General features: G+C 46.7%; 1 protein-coding gene across 1 annotated transcript in view; it reads right to left on the bottom strand.

Annotated features, from left to right (window-relative positions):
• LOC124712176 (sodium-coupled monocarboxylate transporter 1-like) overlaps window positions 1–14,233 on the bottom strand; it is a 143,452-nt gene that overhangs the window by 26,206 nt on the left and 103,013 nt on the right. Inside the window, exon 13 of the mRNA XM_047242471.1 lies at window positions 6,666–6,868. Within this exon, the coding sequence (XP_047098427.1) occupies window positions 6,666–6,868 (203 nt within the window). The remainder of the gene's footprint in view (window positions 1–6,665; window positions 6,869–14,233) is intronic.

Here is a 14,233-nt window from a genome sequence, read left to right on the forward strand (position 1 = left end):
ACCTTTCCACTCAACACCAGCTCCCTACTGCATTTCAAAAACATTGAGGAAGTAAAATAATCCCGTTTTCGGATCTTCGGATGGGGACCACTCAGAAGGATGTCGCCATCATGAAAATCAAAAGATACAACCTACTGAACGGAGCGTGCAATGAATGCTAGACCCCTTGATAGGATTGTAGGTTAGAGAATTTAGTAAAAGGGAATTGGTAGATAGAAGATATTGTGGCAATTAGTGGAGTGTGGTGACACCAAGAAATGACTTCTGAAACAGTTTGTAAAGGGTAATACAAAATCAGAAGAGGTAATGGGTCTAATGAGTGAGGATAAATCCACAAAAGCAAAATTCACAAAAGCAAAGTGGTAATGGAGTGTAGTCGAAATAAAACAGGTGATACTGACGGAAACGAGAAACTGAAAATAGTAGATGGGTGTGGTGTCACCGCCAGACACCACACTTGCTAGGTGGTAGATTAAATCGGCCGCGGTCCATTTAGTACATGTCAGACCCGCGTGTCGCCACTGTGTGATCGCAGACCTAGCGCCACCACAAGGCAGGTCTCGTGATACAAACAAGCACTCGCCCCAGTTGTACGGACGACCTAGCTAGCGACTAGATGTACAAAGCCTTTCTCTCTCATTAGCCGAGAGACAGAATAGCCTTCAGCTAAGTTAATGGCTACGAACTAGCAAGGCGCCATTAGCCTTACAGTAATTGTAATTAAAGTCTCCTGTGTATAGTCAAGAGCGATGTACCACAATGATTGATTGAAGATAAGTATTAATCCAGCTACGTACTTTTCTTCATAGCATTAATTACGTAGCCTGTTCCAGTACTTCACGCCCGTCTGCGTTAGTCTAGCGTGCATTTTCAGCCATCTCGATCTACAAGGTGTTGGCCCAGCTGCCGACACATCACATGGCAACGAGTCTACAAAGGATCTTGTGTTTTACTTTGCCCTAATTTATTTTTGTCATGGCTTTGCCACAATCTCCAGATGTACTGTCCGAATTTTATCGCTTGCAGAATCAGCAGACGCAGGCGTTATTGGATGCCCTTGGACAGCTCGTCCAGGGTCAACGTGCCATTCAAACCGATGCGGCCGCCGCCGCTTCACCGCTACCGCAGCCACATCTCGCAGTTGCACCGCCTTTTAGGCACTACGACCCGAACCACGAGACTTGGCAGGAATGGTCCCGCCAGTTTGCCTTCCACCTCGCCGCCTACAGAATTCAAGGTAATGAGCGGCAGCCGTTTTTGCTTTCTTGTGTCGGTGTGTCCACCTACCGTGTGATAGTGAAATTGTTTCCCCGACGCGACGTAGCAACTCTGTCCTACGAGGAAATTTTGTCTGCTTTAGATGCCTATTTCAAAGAAACAGTTAATGTGGTTGCAAAACGGTATACGTTTTTTCGTACAAAACGTACGGCCGGTCAAACTAATAGGGAGTGGATAGCAACATTACAAGGACTTACTAGGGACTGTGCCTTTGACTGTGGCCTTTCTTATGCAGATACGATGGTACGTGATGCAATTGCACAGAACGTTTCTGATGTTCGCATACGGGAGCACATATTGAAACTAGTTAATCCCTCCCTTCAACAAGTGATAGACATATTGGATAGACAAGACACACTTGACTGTGCTCAGGAATCTTTTGAAACTTCGCCAGCAGTGTGTAACATTAACCGGCCCGCCGGGCGAGCTGCGCGGCCCGGTCAACTGCCATCGCGCAAACAAACGCAGCTGCCGCCGCGCTCTAAGCCACGTGTGCCGCGCCAGCCCACAAATGCAGTGAAATCATGCCCACGGTGTGCTACTAGACATTCGCGTGAACATTGCCCGTCACGCCACGCTATTTGCTTTTTCTGTAATAGGAAAGGACATCTTCAAAGTGTTTGCCAGAAAAAGCTCCGATCAGACAATCACAATCATTCCAGGCCCTTTGCTTCGCGCCGGAATCGAACCAAGGACACTCAGGATCGTGGACCTTCGCCCATGGACATTCATGTAGTTAATTCCGATTCGTCCAGTGCCACTTTCTCTAACAGTGACTGTGTTCGTCCCACAAAAACTGTGCGTCGACGTCGCCGGAAATCACGTCAATTAGCAAGTGATTCTGTACCAGTGTCTGTTCCCACTGCACAAAACAGTCGCTCTTGTCGTCAGCAGGACAATAAACTTTTTGTGGACTTAGACTTTGCAGGGAAAGTGATACCATTCCAGCTCGATACCGGAGCTGCAGTTTCATTGCTCAATCATGACACGTACAAACAACTGGGCGCACCTCCGTTGCGTACCGCAAAAGTTAAGCTCACTACGTATTCCGGACAGACAATTCCTGTGTTAGGACAGTGCACTCTTCTTGCAACATACAAAGGACAAACAAAACTTGTGTCATTTTTTGTTCTTCGTTCTTCTTCTGCAGTGAACTTGTTTGGTCTAGATTTGTTTCAGTTGTTTAATTTGTCTATTGTAAATCAGGTCCTATCAGTGAATCAAACTGTGCCTTCAGACAGTGTTTCTCGTCTGTGTGACGAATTTGCAGACATTTTTGCACCAGGCTTAGGTTGCGCTAAAAACTATGAAGCACATTTGGAACTGAAGGTCAACGCGCAACCGAAATTTTTCAGAGCGCGCACTGTTCCCCACGCATTGGGTGATGAGGTCGCAAGAACATTAAACGATCTAGAATCACAGGGTGTAATTGAACGTGTGCAAGCTTCTCTCTGGGCCTCACCCTTAGTAATTTTGCCAAAACCTTCTGGAAAATTGAGACTTTGCGTGGACTTCAAGGCCACAGTGAATCCACAACTAGTGATTGCTACTTTTTCTTTGCCCCGCCCGGAAGATCTTTTTGCTAAACTGTGCCCGGGAAAATATTTTTCCAAGTTGGATCTAGCCGATGCGTACTTGCAAATACCTGTGGACGATGAATCCCAGCGCGTATTGGTGGTTAACACGCATCTTGGATTTTACAGGTTCAAAAGATTGCCGTTCGGGTGTGCATCCGCCCCTGCCTTGTTTCAGCAATATTTACAAACTATTTGTGCGTCGGTCCCTACTGCAGCAAACTATCTGGACGATATAGTGATCTCCGGACAGACAGAAGAAGATCATCTTGCGAACCTACGAACGTTATTTCAGGTCTTGCGACAAAATGGTCTTCGCTTGAGGAAGGACAAATGTGTGGTTTTTGCTCGTGACTTACCATACCTGGGCCATGTCATCAATGCCCAAGGCATACATCCAAGTCCAGAGCACTTCCGTGCCATCCAAGATTTACCTTCCCCTCGCAATGTGAAACAGCTACAGAGTGTGTTGGGTAAAATTAACTATTATCACAAATATATGCGAAATGCCTCTTCCATTTCAGCTCCGCTTCATCGCTTACGCCGTAAAGGTGTTCCGTTCGTCTGGACGACTGAATGCGAACGCGCCTTTCGCCAGTTGAAATCGGCGTTGCTTTCTAATACTTGCCTCACGCCTTTCGATCCCCAGAAACCCCTTTTGTTGATGGTAGATGCATCGGATTTCGGGATCGGTGCTGTGCTTGCGCACAAAGTTGGCTCCCATGATCGCCCTATTGCCTTTGCGTCCAAATTGCTCTCGTCTGCGCAAAGAAATTATTCCCAGATAGAGAAAGAAGCTTTGGCTCTCGTGTTTGGTGTTCCTAAGTTCCATGATTTCTTGTATAGTCGTCATTTTACCACCATCACAGACCACAAACCTTTGACATCGCTTTTTCATCCGAACAAGCCTGTACCTCCGTGTACAGCGCAGAAATTCATTCGCTGGTCTATTTTCCTCTCGCAGTACCGCTACGATATCTTGTATCGGTCCACTGCTAAGCACGGAAACGCCGATGCGTTGTCCCGTTGCCTGTTGCTGAGGATAAAGCATTCGATTCTTCCGAACTTGCTTGCATGTTCATTGATTCGGAAACCGATGAAGTGGTCGAATCGTTTCCGATTGATTTTCGTCGTGTAGCTACAGCCACAGCTGCTGACCCTGTCCTTGCTACTGTTTTGCGTTTTGTTGCTACGCAATGGCCTTTGTCAAAGTCTCGGATCGAGGATCCGTTGGTTCGCCGATTTTTTGCTCACAAGGAGAGACATTTTGTTCGACGTGGTGTTTTGTTGTTGCGTTCTGATAATGATCAGTCGAGAGTCGTAGTCCCACGTTCGTTACAGTCCTCTGTTTTACGGCTTCTTCACCATGGACATTGGGGTATAGTGCGAACGAAACAACTTGCTCGTCAGTACTGTACTTGGTTCGGAATCGATGCTGCGATTACGAATATGTGTTCTTCTTGCATGGCGTGTGCCGAACAACAATCCGCACCGCCGCGGAAAGTCTTTGCATGGCCAAAAGCCACTTCCCCTTGGCAACGCTTGCACATTGATTTTGCTGGTCCATTCTGGAATGCTCGATGGTTGGCTCTGGTCGATGCCTTCAGTAATTTTCCTTTTGTTGTCCGGATGTCTTCCACGACGTCCTCCGCCACCATCCAAGCGTTGTCTGCTATCTTTTGCATTGAAGGTCTTCCGCAGACTATTGTTTCCGACAATGGCCCACAATTCATGTCCGCAGAATTTCAGTCATTCTGCCGGGCCAATGATATTCAACATCTGACATCCGCGCCGTTTTCGCCTCAGTCAAACGGTGCCGCTGAACGATTGGTCCGGACTTTCAAGTCACGGATGTTGAAATTGAAAGAGTCGCATTCTCGGGAGGACGCATTGTTGCTCTTTTTGTCCTCGTATCGCTCTCAGCCCCGCGATGGTCGCTCGCCAGCTGAGTTGCTCGCTCCATGGTCGTCCTCATCGCACCTTGATGTCTTTGCTGCATCCGCCGCATCAGGTTCCTGTGCAGCGGCAGACTCCTGCTTTTGCACCAGGCGACGTTGTATTTTATCGCAACTATCGCGGTCCACGGCGTTGGCTCGCAGGGCGCATTCTTCGCTGCCTCGGCCGCGCGATGTATTTGGTTTTGGGGGCCTCTGGTGAGGTGCGTCGGCATCTCAATCAGCTGCGCCTCTGTCGTCGCACGGGTTCTGCCGCTCCCCGTCTGCTTTCAGCGACGGTGCCGTCTGGTCAGCGCCCTGGGGACCCATCTACTGGCTCGCCTCATCCCCAGGTGTTACCGATGATGCCTTCCATTTTGCCCCATGGCGACGCGCCTTCGCAGCAGCCGCCGCCGCAGCAGCCGCCGCCGCCGCCGCCTGTTCTCCCGCCGGCGCCGCCCGCATTCGACTCTTCGCTGCAGCCGCCAAGCGCCTCCCAGGGTCACGCGCCGCCGATCGCTTCCCGTGGCCAGCTGTCCTCCGCCATGGAACTCCCGCCCGCTCCGGACCACATGACGTCATCGCGCGTCGGCTACCCCGACGCAATGGAGGTCGACCCTTCGGCCCCTCCTGTTTCTTTACGGGCGCATACATCGCATGTTGACGTGCACCCTGGACTAGGTTTTCAGGCGTTTCCTAGCTCCCCTCGGACCGAATGGCCGGGTGCGGGTGGCACAGCCTCGCCTGTTGTTAGGCTCCCCACCTCATCGCATACGTCAACATGGGGTCCTCCCCACGGCGGGCGGAAGCCTTATCTCACGACCATTCGCCGATTTGCGGGGGAGGAATGTGGTGTCACCGCCAGACACCACACTTGCTGGGTGGTAGATTAAATCGGCCGCGGTCCATTTAGTACATGTCGGACCCGCGTGTCGCCACTGTGTGATCGCAGACCTAGCGCCACCACAAGGCAGGTCTCGTGATACGAACAAGCACTCGCCCCAGTTGTACGGACGACCTAGCTAGCGACTAGATGTACGAAGCCTTTCTCTCTCATTAGCCGAGAGACAGAATAGCCTTCTGCTAAGTTAATAGCTACGAACTAGCAAGGCGCCATTAGCCTTACAGTGATTGTAATTAAAGTCTCCTGTGTATAGTCAAGAGCGATGTACCACAATGATTGATTAAAGATAAGTATTAATCCAGTTACGTACTTTTCTTCATAGCATTAATTACGTAGCCTGTTCCAGTACTTCACGCCCGTCTGCGTTAGTCTAGCGTGCATTTTCAGCCATTTCGATCTACAAGGTGTTGGCCCAGCTGCCGACACATCAATGGGTTTTGCCATTGGTGCTGCAAAGTAGCTGATGATGGGCGAAGTAGAGATGATATAAAACGTAGGCTGGCAATGTCAAGAAAAGCGTTTCTGAAGAAGGGAAATTTGTTAACATAAAAGATAGACTTATAGATTTAAGTGTCAGGAAGTCTTCCCTGAAAGAATTTACATGGAGTGTAGCCACTTACGAACGTGAAACATGGTCGATAAACAATTTAGACAAGATGAGAACAGAAGCTTTTGAAATTTGGTGCTACAGAAGAATGCTGAAAATAAGATGGGTAACTAATGAGGGAGTAGTGAGTAGAACTGGTGAGCAAAGAAATTAGTGACACAACTTGAGAACAGGAAGGAACTGATGGATAGGACATATGCTGAGACATCAAGTGATCACCATTTTAGTACTGCTGGAGGATATATATATATATATATATATATATATATATATATATATATATATATATATATATATATACTCTCTCACTTTGCAATAGGGAGTCTCTCACCTGGAAGGTGCCGTGTCTTTAATGGACAGTCACTCACCTTGCAGCATCCGCCGTGATGGTGCTGTTGGCGGCTGCGGTGATGGCCGTGGTGTTGAGGTGGCGCAGGAGGTCGGCGCTGCAGCCCGCGATGGACACCGGCTTGCTGGGGATGGTGATGAGTCCGGTGGCCATGACCGCCTGTGAGCCAAGCACCACCCAGCCCATGAAGATCAAGCCTGCCAGTCCTCCGAGGATCGCACCCTGTGCAGCGGTCGAAACAATCGAAAGATCAGCTAGAATTCTTTGGCGGACATCAGCTGTAATTTTAAATCCCAAGGACTGTTATGGTGCATACAGTTGCTTATTGTTTGTGGATTACTAAAGACAAGAGTGAAGAATAATTCGCTAATTCTATACCGCTCTCAGTATAGCGAAACTCTTGGAAAAGTCATGTCGAGTAAAAACCACTGCTGCAGCTGAGTGGTTACTTTATACAAAAAGCAGGGTTTTCTAACTTTAGTTACATCATAAGGTGAAGCCCTCAATGCAAAAAAAAAAAAAAAATTAAAAAAATAAAATAAAAAACCTGAAACTACTGGAAGAAGTGACAACCTTGGATAAAAAGAATATCTGATCATTGCCAAAAGTGGCTGAATGCAAGGAATAAAACATATGTCAGTGGCCAGCTCTTACCGGTATATCATGATATTGAAGTATAAATGATGATAAACTTTCCCCCATTTCCTAGAACTTCACTCCATTCCAAAAATAATGTCGCAGCCCGTGATAGATCAATGCAGAAGCGGGCCAATAGCCTAACCTATAAGAGAAATTGCTAAAATACGGTACGATGGTGAATTGGGGGGGAGGGGGGGGGGGAAGAAAACGGAAAGAAACGAAAAAACTACACGATGCACCAGTGGATTAGACGAGTAGAGTAGAGTGCAGCTGCGAGACTGACAACACACTGAAGCAGAAACATACGATGAGACACAAGACATGTGGCGCAGATGTGGAAGAGCTAAGGTGGACTCAAGAGCTCGGAAGAGTACTAGGAATTTGGTGTACACGAGATTACAATGTCAAATACTTGCAACATAAAATACCCACGCTCGAGGTAGTGCTGCACCGTGAAATCGGCCGAAAACGTGATAGCATCGGCTTCTTGGGACAACGACGGTATTCTGCTGGTGGACTATTTACCTCAAGGATCTACTATAAGCGGACAGTAGCATACTAAGCATCGGCTTCTTGGGACAAAGACGGTGTTCTGCTGATGGACTATTTACCTCAAGTATCTACTATAAGCGGACAGTAGCATACTAACCTGCGAGACCAATTGAAGGAAGAGATTAATAGTAAATGCCGAGAAAAGTTGTCCAAAGAGATTCTTTTGATGCATGGCAACTCACCTGCGGGCCTGTCCAACGCTGTCGCTGTTAAACTAACAACCTTGGGCTTCCAATTAGTTAATCCTTCGTACTCGTCAGGCCCACGCCGTCGGACTGTTATCTCTTTTTCTGAACTTGAAGAGGTCAGAGAGATTGCGGAGAGCTGGTTTCGCCACTGATCACATGACTTTTATTTACAAATGCTAGAAAAGATGCGCTAACTATGTAGCTGGGAGAGAATAAATTGAGTAAATGGCTGATTTCTAAACTCTAGCTTTATTGTTTCTAGACAACACCCCGAAGCTTTTAGCATCTCCTCCTACATTCACAACAATGAACAGAATATTCAAAATGCAATGACGAAAACGAACGTTGCAACAGCCTTCAGATTCTAAAGCACTGCGATGTGGTCGCTATCGCTGTTGGAACAGCTCAGCAACAGTCGTGGCGCCGCTCGCCCACTGCACGCACTGAACGCACACGCGAGTGGCATGTCGGCCAACACCTCATCACTAAACCTATTCATACTGCGGTGAACCACTGCTGACGTAGAAAGAACACTGCCCGAGAAACAAAGGCGAGACGGAAACGAGCAGCACTGAATGCAAAGACCGAAAAGTAAGGTGAGCGTTACTGTTGTCAGGGAGTGAACGGAATTCGTTTGTTTCCGAACAAGACACACAGCGAAGACTGGCGATATTTAAATGGTTTTTAAGGATATTTTCAATTTAACACACATAAAAATATGGAAGAGAGAAGTAAAATAATCGAAATTTATCAAGATATGGGTGACGACTTGGCCGTTTTAGATAAATACTCATTTAAAGCCCTTAAGAACCTCAGAAAAGCTTTCTGTAGAACTAGGGTCTACCGCGCATAGGATTATTTCCATAGATATCAATTATGAAATTTTGTAGCAAGAAATGTAAATTTCCCAGAACTGATTCCTTTAGCAATGAAACTAATAAGAATATCCAAATTAAATTACTCAAGCGAACCAGGCAATGGTTCCAATTGCTAGATGTATATGAAAATAGAATATACATCCTAATCTCCTTCTCCCCCTCTCTCTGTTCACTTGTAACTCACCATCTCTTGGTCTATCCCCTCTTCCTTTCCCCTCCCTCTGTCTGTCACCTCCTCCGCCATCTCTCTCCATCTCCTCACCTCCCCCCCCCCTCTCTGTCCACCTCTTCTTCCCTCCTCTCTTTGATCTTGAACCTTGTTTCCGATATTGCAGATTTGTAATACATAACACTGTTCTAATCAAAGAACGATCACTCTTGGACGCAACTTTCCTGCTTTGTGTGAAAATCGACTGCGAGGGAGATAATTGAAATACACATTATTACACTACGTGATCAAAAGTATTCAGGCACCCCGCAAAGCATACGTCTTGCATATCAGGTGTATTGTGCTGCCACCTACTGCCAGATACTCCATGTCAGCGACCTGAGTAGTCATTAGACATCGTGAGTAAGGCAGAATTAGGCGCTCCGCGCAAATCACGGACTTTGAACGTGGTCAGGTTATTGGGTGTCACTTGTGTCATAGGTCTGTACACGAGATTTCCACTCTCCTAAACATCCCTAGGTCCACTGTTTCCGAAGTGATAGTGAAGTAGAAACGTGAAGGGACACGTACAGCACAAAAGCGTACAGACCGAACTCGTCTGTTGACTGACAGAGACCGCCGAAAGTTGAAGACGGTCGTAATGTGTAATAGGCAGACATCTATTCAGACCATCACATAGAAAGTCCAAACTGTATCAGGATCCACTGCAATATGACAGTTAGGCGGGAGGTGAGAAAATTCCCATTTCATGGCGGAGCGGCTGCTCATAAGCCACACATCACCCCGGTAAATACCAAACGACGCCTCGCTTGGTGTAAAGAGCGTAAACATCGGACGATTGAACAGTGGGAAAACGTTGTGTAGAGTGACGAATCACGGTACAGAATGTGGCGATCCGATGGCAGGGTGTGGGTATGGTGAATGCCAGGTGAACGTCATCTGCCAGCGTGTGTAGTGCCAACAGTAAAATTCGGAGGCGGTGGTGTTATGGTATGGTCGTGTTTTTCATGGAGGAGGCTTGCACCCCTTGTTGTTTCGCGTGGTACTACCACAGCACAGGTCTACACAAATTTTTAAGCACCTTCTTCCTTCCCACTGTTGAAGAGCAATTCGGGGATGGCGATTGCATCTTTCAACACGATAAGGGACTTATTGATAATGCTTGGCCTGTCGCAGAGTGGTTACACGACAATAACATCCCTGTAATGGACTGGCCTGCGCAGAGTCCCGATCTGAATCCTACAGAACACCTCTGGGATACATTGGACGCCGACTTCGAGCCAGGCCTCACCGACCGACATCGATGCCTCTCCTCAATGCAGTGCTCCGTGAAGAATGGGTTGACATTCCCCAATTAATCTTCCAGCACCCGATTGAACGTATCCAGAAAGAATTTGTCTGACTGTGAGAAAGAATGCCGCATATTTTTATAGCAGAGCACAGCTCAGGATTTTCTTTCTCGGAGTCGATTTTAACAGAAAACACCCACATCATTGTTTACAAAATATGTAACCCACTACCGTCAGAATCTCTATCATATTATCGTGTAAGAAATTGACGTAAACCGATCAAGATCGTTGCAGGAATTTTGGTAACAACGATTCCCTTTTGTGTATTAAACATATTAAAAAATATATAGACTGTTACCTTCCGAATGTTCAGTATCATGTAGAAATTTGAAGGAAATTGATCAACAGCATTTCAAGATTTTTAGCAACATCGTTTACGCTTTATATATCACATGCACTTTTAAATATTAAAATATATATAGCCCGTGTCTGTCTGAATGTTCATTAGAGTATTGTGTAAAAATTTACGGTCAGTCGGTGAAACACTTTTCCACATTTTTGGTAACAGTGTTTCGCTTTAATACACTGACTACTACTAAAGAACACAGGCACTGCAATATCGTATTTATCCGCCAACATTGGGCAGGAGACTTCCCTGTACGGGAATATACCGGGTAGCTATAATTAAACTTCCCCAATTTAACGCGTTACAACACTGAAACTCATTACCGTACGAGTACCAGACTTGCTAGCATTAATGTGCCGAGTAGGGGTGCATGATTTCCATGCGCCAAAGCGCCACCGTCTAGCTCCAACTACGCCCACCAAGTGCCGTGATCCGTCATCGTGATTCATAGTCTCACACACCTGACCAGTCGTAGTGCACTTGTTGACGTGTTAACATGAGCTTGGATAAAAGGAGCAGGGCGCTATTGGTGAAGCGTTGTTATCAAAACAACAGTAATGCTGTAGCTAAACTTCGACAATATCGCCGGCTGGAAGGATTACGGATGGGCCCTCTTTCTCCACCCGCAGTACGGAGCATGATGAATTTCGAATCAACTTCAGAAATGGGCGTCGTTCCGAGAAGAGGGCTACGACCGTTTGCCACCAAAGATGATTAATGAAATCGCTGCTACTATGGCAGACAACGCAGCGCGCAATTCCCGATCGTCATGCAGTACGCGTGCTGTGAACATCCCGTGGTCCACGGTACGAAAGGTGCTCTGAACCATTCTCAAATGGTATCCGCACAAGATCGTACAGCAACTTGCACCAAAAGACGCACAACGACGTTTTGATTTCATTCTCCACTTTCTGGCAAGGTTCGAATTATCAGCCGATAGTTTCCAAATGCTTGGCCGGTACTATCACCTGATCTCACTCACTGTGATTTCTGGTTGTGAGGCAACCTGAAGGACAGGCTTTTACCAGGGGAACATCCACACATGTGCTGATCTGAAGCGCGGCATATCAGGAGAAGTAGCCAGCATACTTACCGAGATGCTTCTTTCTGTTGTGCAAAATGCAATGCTGAGCTTTCCGACTTTTCTGGAAACTGATTGGTGCTATATTGAGGTGCTTTTGTAGCAGTCATGGTACCGGTATGTAATGATATGATATACACTACTGGCCATTAAAATTACTACACCACGAAGATGACGTGCTACAGACGCGAAGTTTAACCGACAGGAAGAAGATGCAAATGATTAGCTTTTCAGAGCATTCACACATGGTTGGCGCCGGCGGCGACACCTACAACGTGATGACATGAGGAAAGTTTCCAACCGATTTCTCATACACAAACAGCAGTTGACCAGCGTTGCCTGGTGAAACGTTGTTGTGATGCGTCGTGTAAGGACGAGAAATGCGTACCATCACGTTTCCGACTTTGATAAAGGTCAGATTCTAGCCTGTCGCGATTGCGGTTTATCGTATCGCGACATTGCTGGTCGCGTTGGTCAAGATCCAATGACTGTTAGCAGAATATGGAATCGGTGGGTTCAGGAGGGTAATACGGAACGCCTTGCTGGATCCCAACGGCCTCGTATCACTAGCAGTCGAGGTGACAGGCATCTTATCTGCATGGCTGTAACGGATCGTGCAGCCACGTCTCGATCCCTGAGTCAACAAAAGGGGACGTTTGCAAGGTAACAACCATTTGCACGAACAGTTCGACGACGTTTGCAGGACCATGGACTATCAGCTCGGAGACCATGGCTACGGTTACCCTTGACGGTGCATCACAGACTGGAGCGCCTGCGTTGGTGTACTCACCGACGAACCTGGGTGCACGAATGGCAAAACGCCTTTTTTCGGGTGAATCCAGGTTCTGTTTACAGCATCATGATGGTCGCATCCGTGTCTGGCGACATCGCGGTGAACGCACGTTGGAAGCGTGTATTCGTCATCGACATACTGGCGTATCACCAGGCGTGATGGTATGGGGTGCCATTGGTTACACGTCTCGGTCACCTCTTGTTCGCACTGACGGCACTTTGAACAGTGGACCTTACATTTCAGACGTGTAACGACCCGTGGCTCTAACCTTCATTCCATCCCTGCGAAACCCTACATGTTGTTTCTGTTGTGGTCTTCAGTCCTGAGACTGGTTTGATGCAGCCCTCCATGCTACTCTATCCTGTGCAAGCTTCTTCATCTCCCGGTACCTACTGCAACCTACATCCTTCTGAATCTGCTTAGTGTATTCATCTCTTGGTCTCCCTCTACGATTTTTACCCTCCACGCTGCCCTCCAACACTAAATTGGTGATCCCTTGATGCCTCAGAACATGTCCTACCAACCGATCCCTTCTTCTAGTCAAGTTGTGCCACAAACTTCTCTTCTCCCCAATCATATTCAGTACTTCCACTACTGCCTCATTAGTTATGTGATCTACCCATCTAATCTTAAGCGTTCTTCTGTAGCACCGCATTTCGAAAGCTTCTATTCTCTTATTGCCCAAACTATTTATCGTCCATGTTTCACTTCTATACATGGCTACACTCAATACAAATTCTTTCAGAAACGACTTCCTGACACCTAAATCTATACTCGATGTTAACAAATTTCTCTTCTTCAGAAACGCTTTCCTTGCCATTGCCAGTCTACATTTTGTATCCTCTCTACTTCGACCATCATCAGTTATTTTTTTCCTCAAATAGCAAGACTCCTTTACTACTTTAAGTGTCTCATTTCCTAATCTAATTCCTTCAGCATCACCCGACTTAATTCGATTACATCCCATTATCCTTGTTTTGCTTTTGTTGATGTTCATCTTATACCCTCCTTTCAAGACACTGTCCATTCCTTTCCACAGCTCTTCCAAGTCCTTTGCTGTCTCTGACAGAATTACAATGTCATCGGTGAACCTCAAAGTTTTTATTTCTTCTCCATGGATTTTAATACCTACTCCGAATTTTTCTTTTGTTTCCTTCACTGTTTGCTCAATATAGAGATTGAATAACATCGGGGAGAGGCTACAACCCTGTCTCACTCCCTTCCCAACCACTGCTTCGCTTTCATGTCCCTCGACTCTTATAACTGCCATCTGGTTTCTGTACAAATTGTAAATAGCTTTTCGCTCCCTGTATTTTACCCCTGCCACCATCAGAATTTGAAAGAGATTATTCCAGTCAACATTGTCAAAAGTTTTCTCTAAGTCTACAAATACTAGAAACGTAGGTTTGCCTTTCCTTAATCTAGCTTCTAGGATAAATCATAGGGTCAGTGTTGCCTCACGTGTTCCAACATTTCTACGGAATCCAAACTGATCTTCCCCGAGTCGGCTTCTACTAGTTTTTCCATTCGTCTGTAAAGAATTCGCGGTTGTATTTTGCAGCCGTGACTTATTAAACTGACAGTTCGGTAAT

The sequence above is a fragment of the Schistocerca piceifrons genome, chromosome 8 (genome assembly GCF_021461385.2).
Source record: "Schistocerca piceifrons isolate TAMUIC-IGC-003096 chromosome 8, iqSchPice1.1, whole genome shotgun sequence".
Classification (NCBI taxonomy): Eukaryota; Metazoa; Arthropoda; class Insecta; order Orthoptera; family Acrididae; genus Schistocerca; species Schistocerca piceifrons.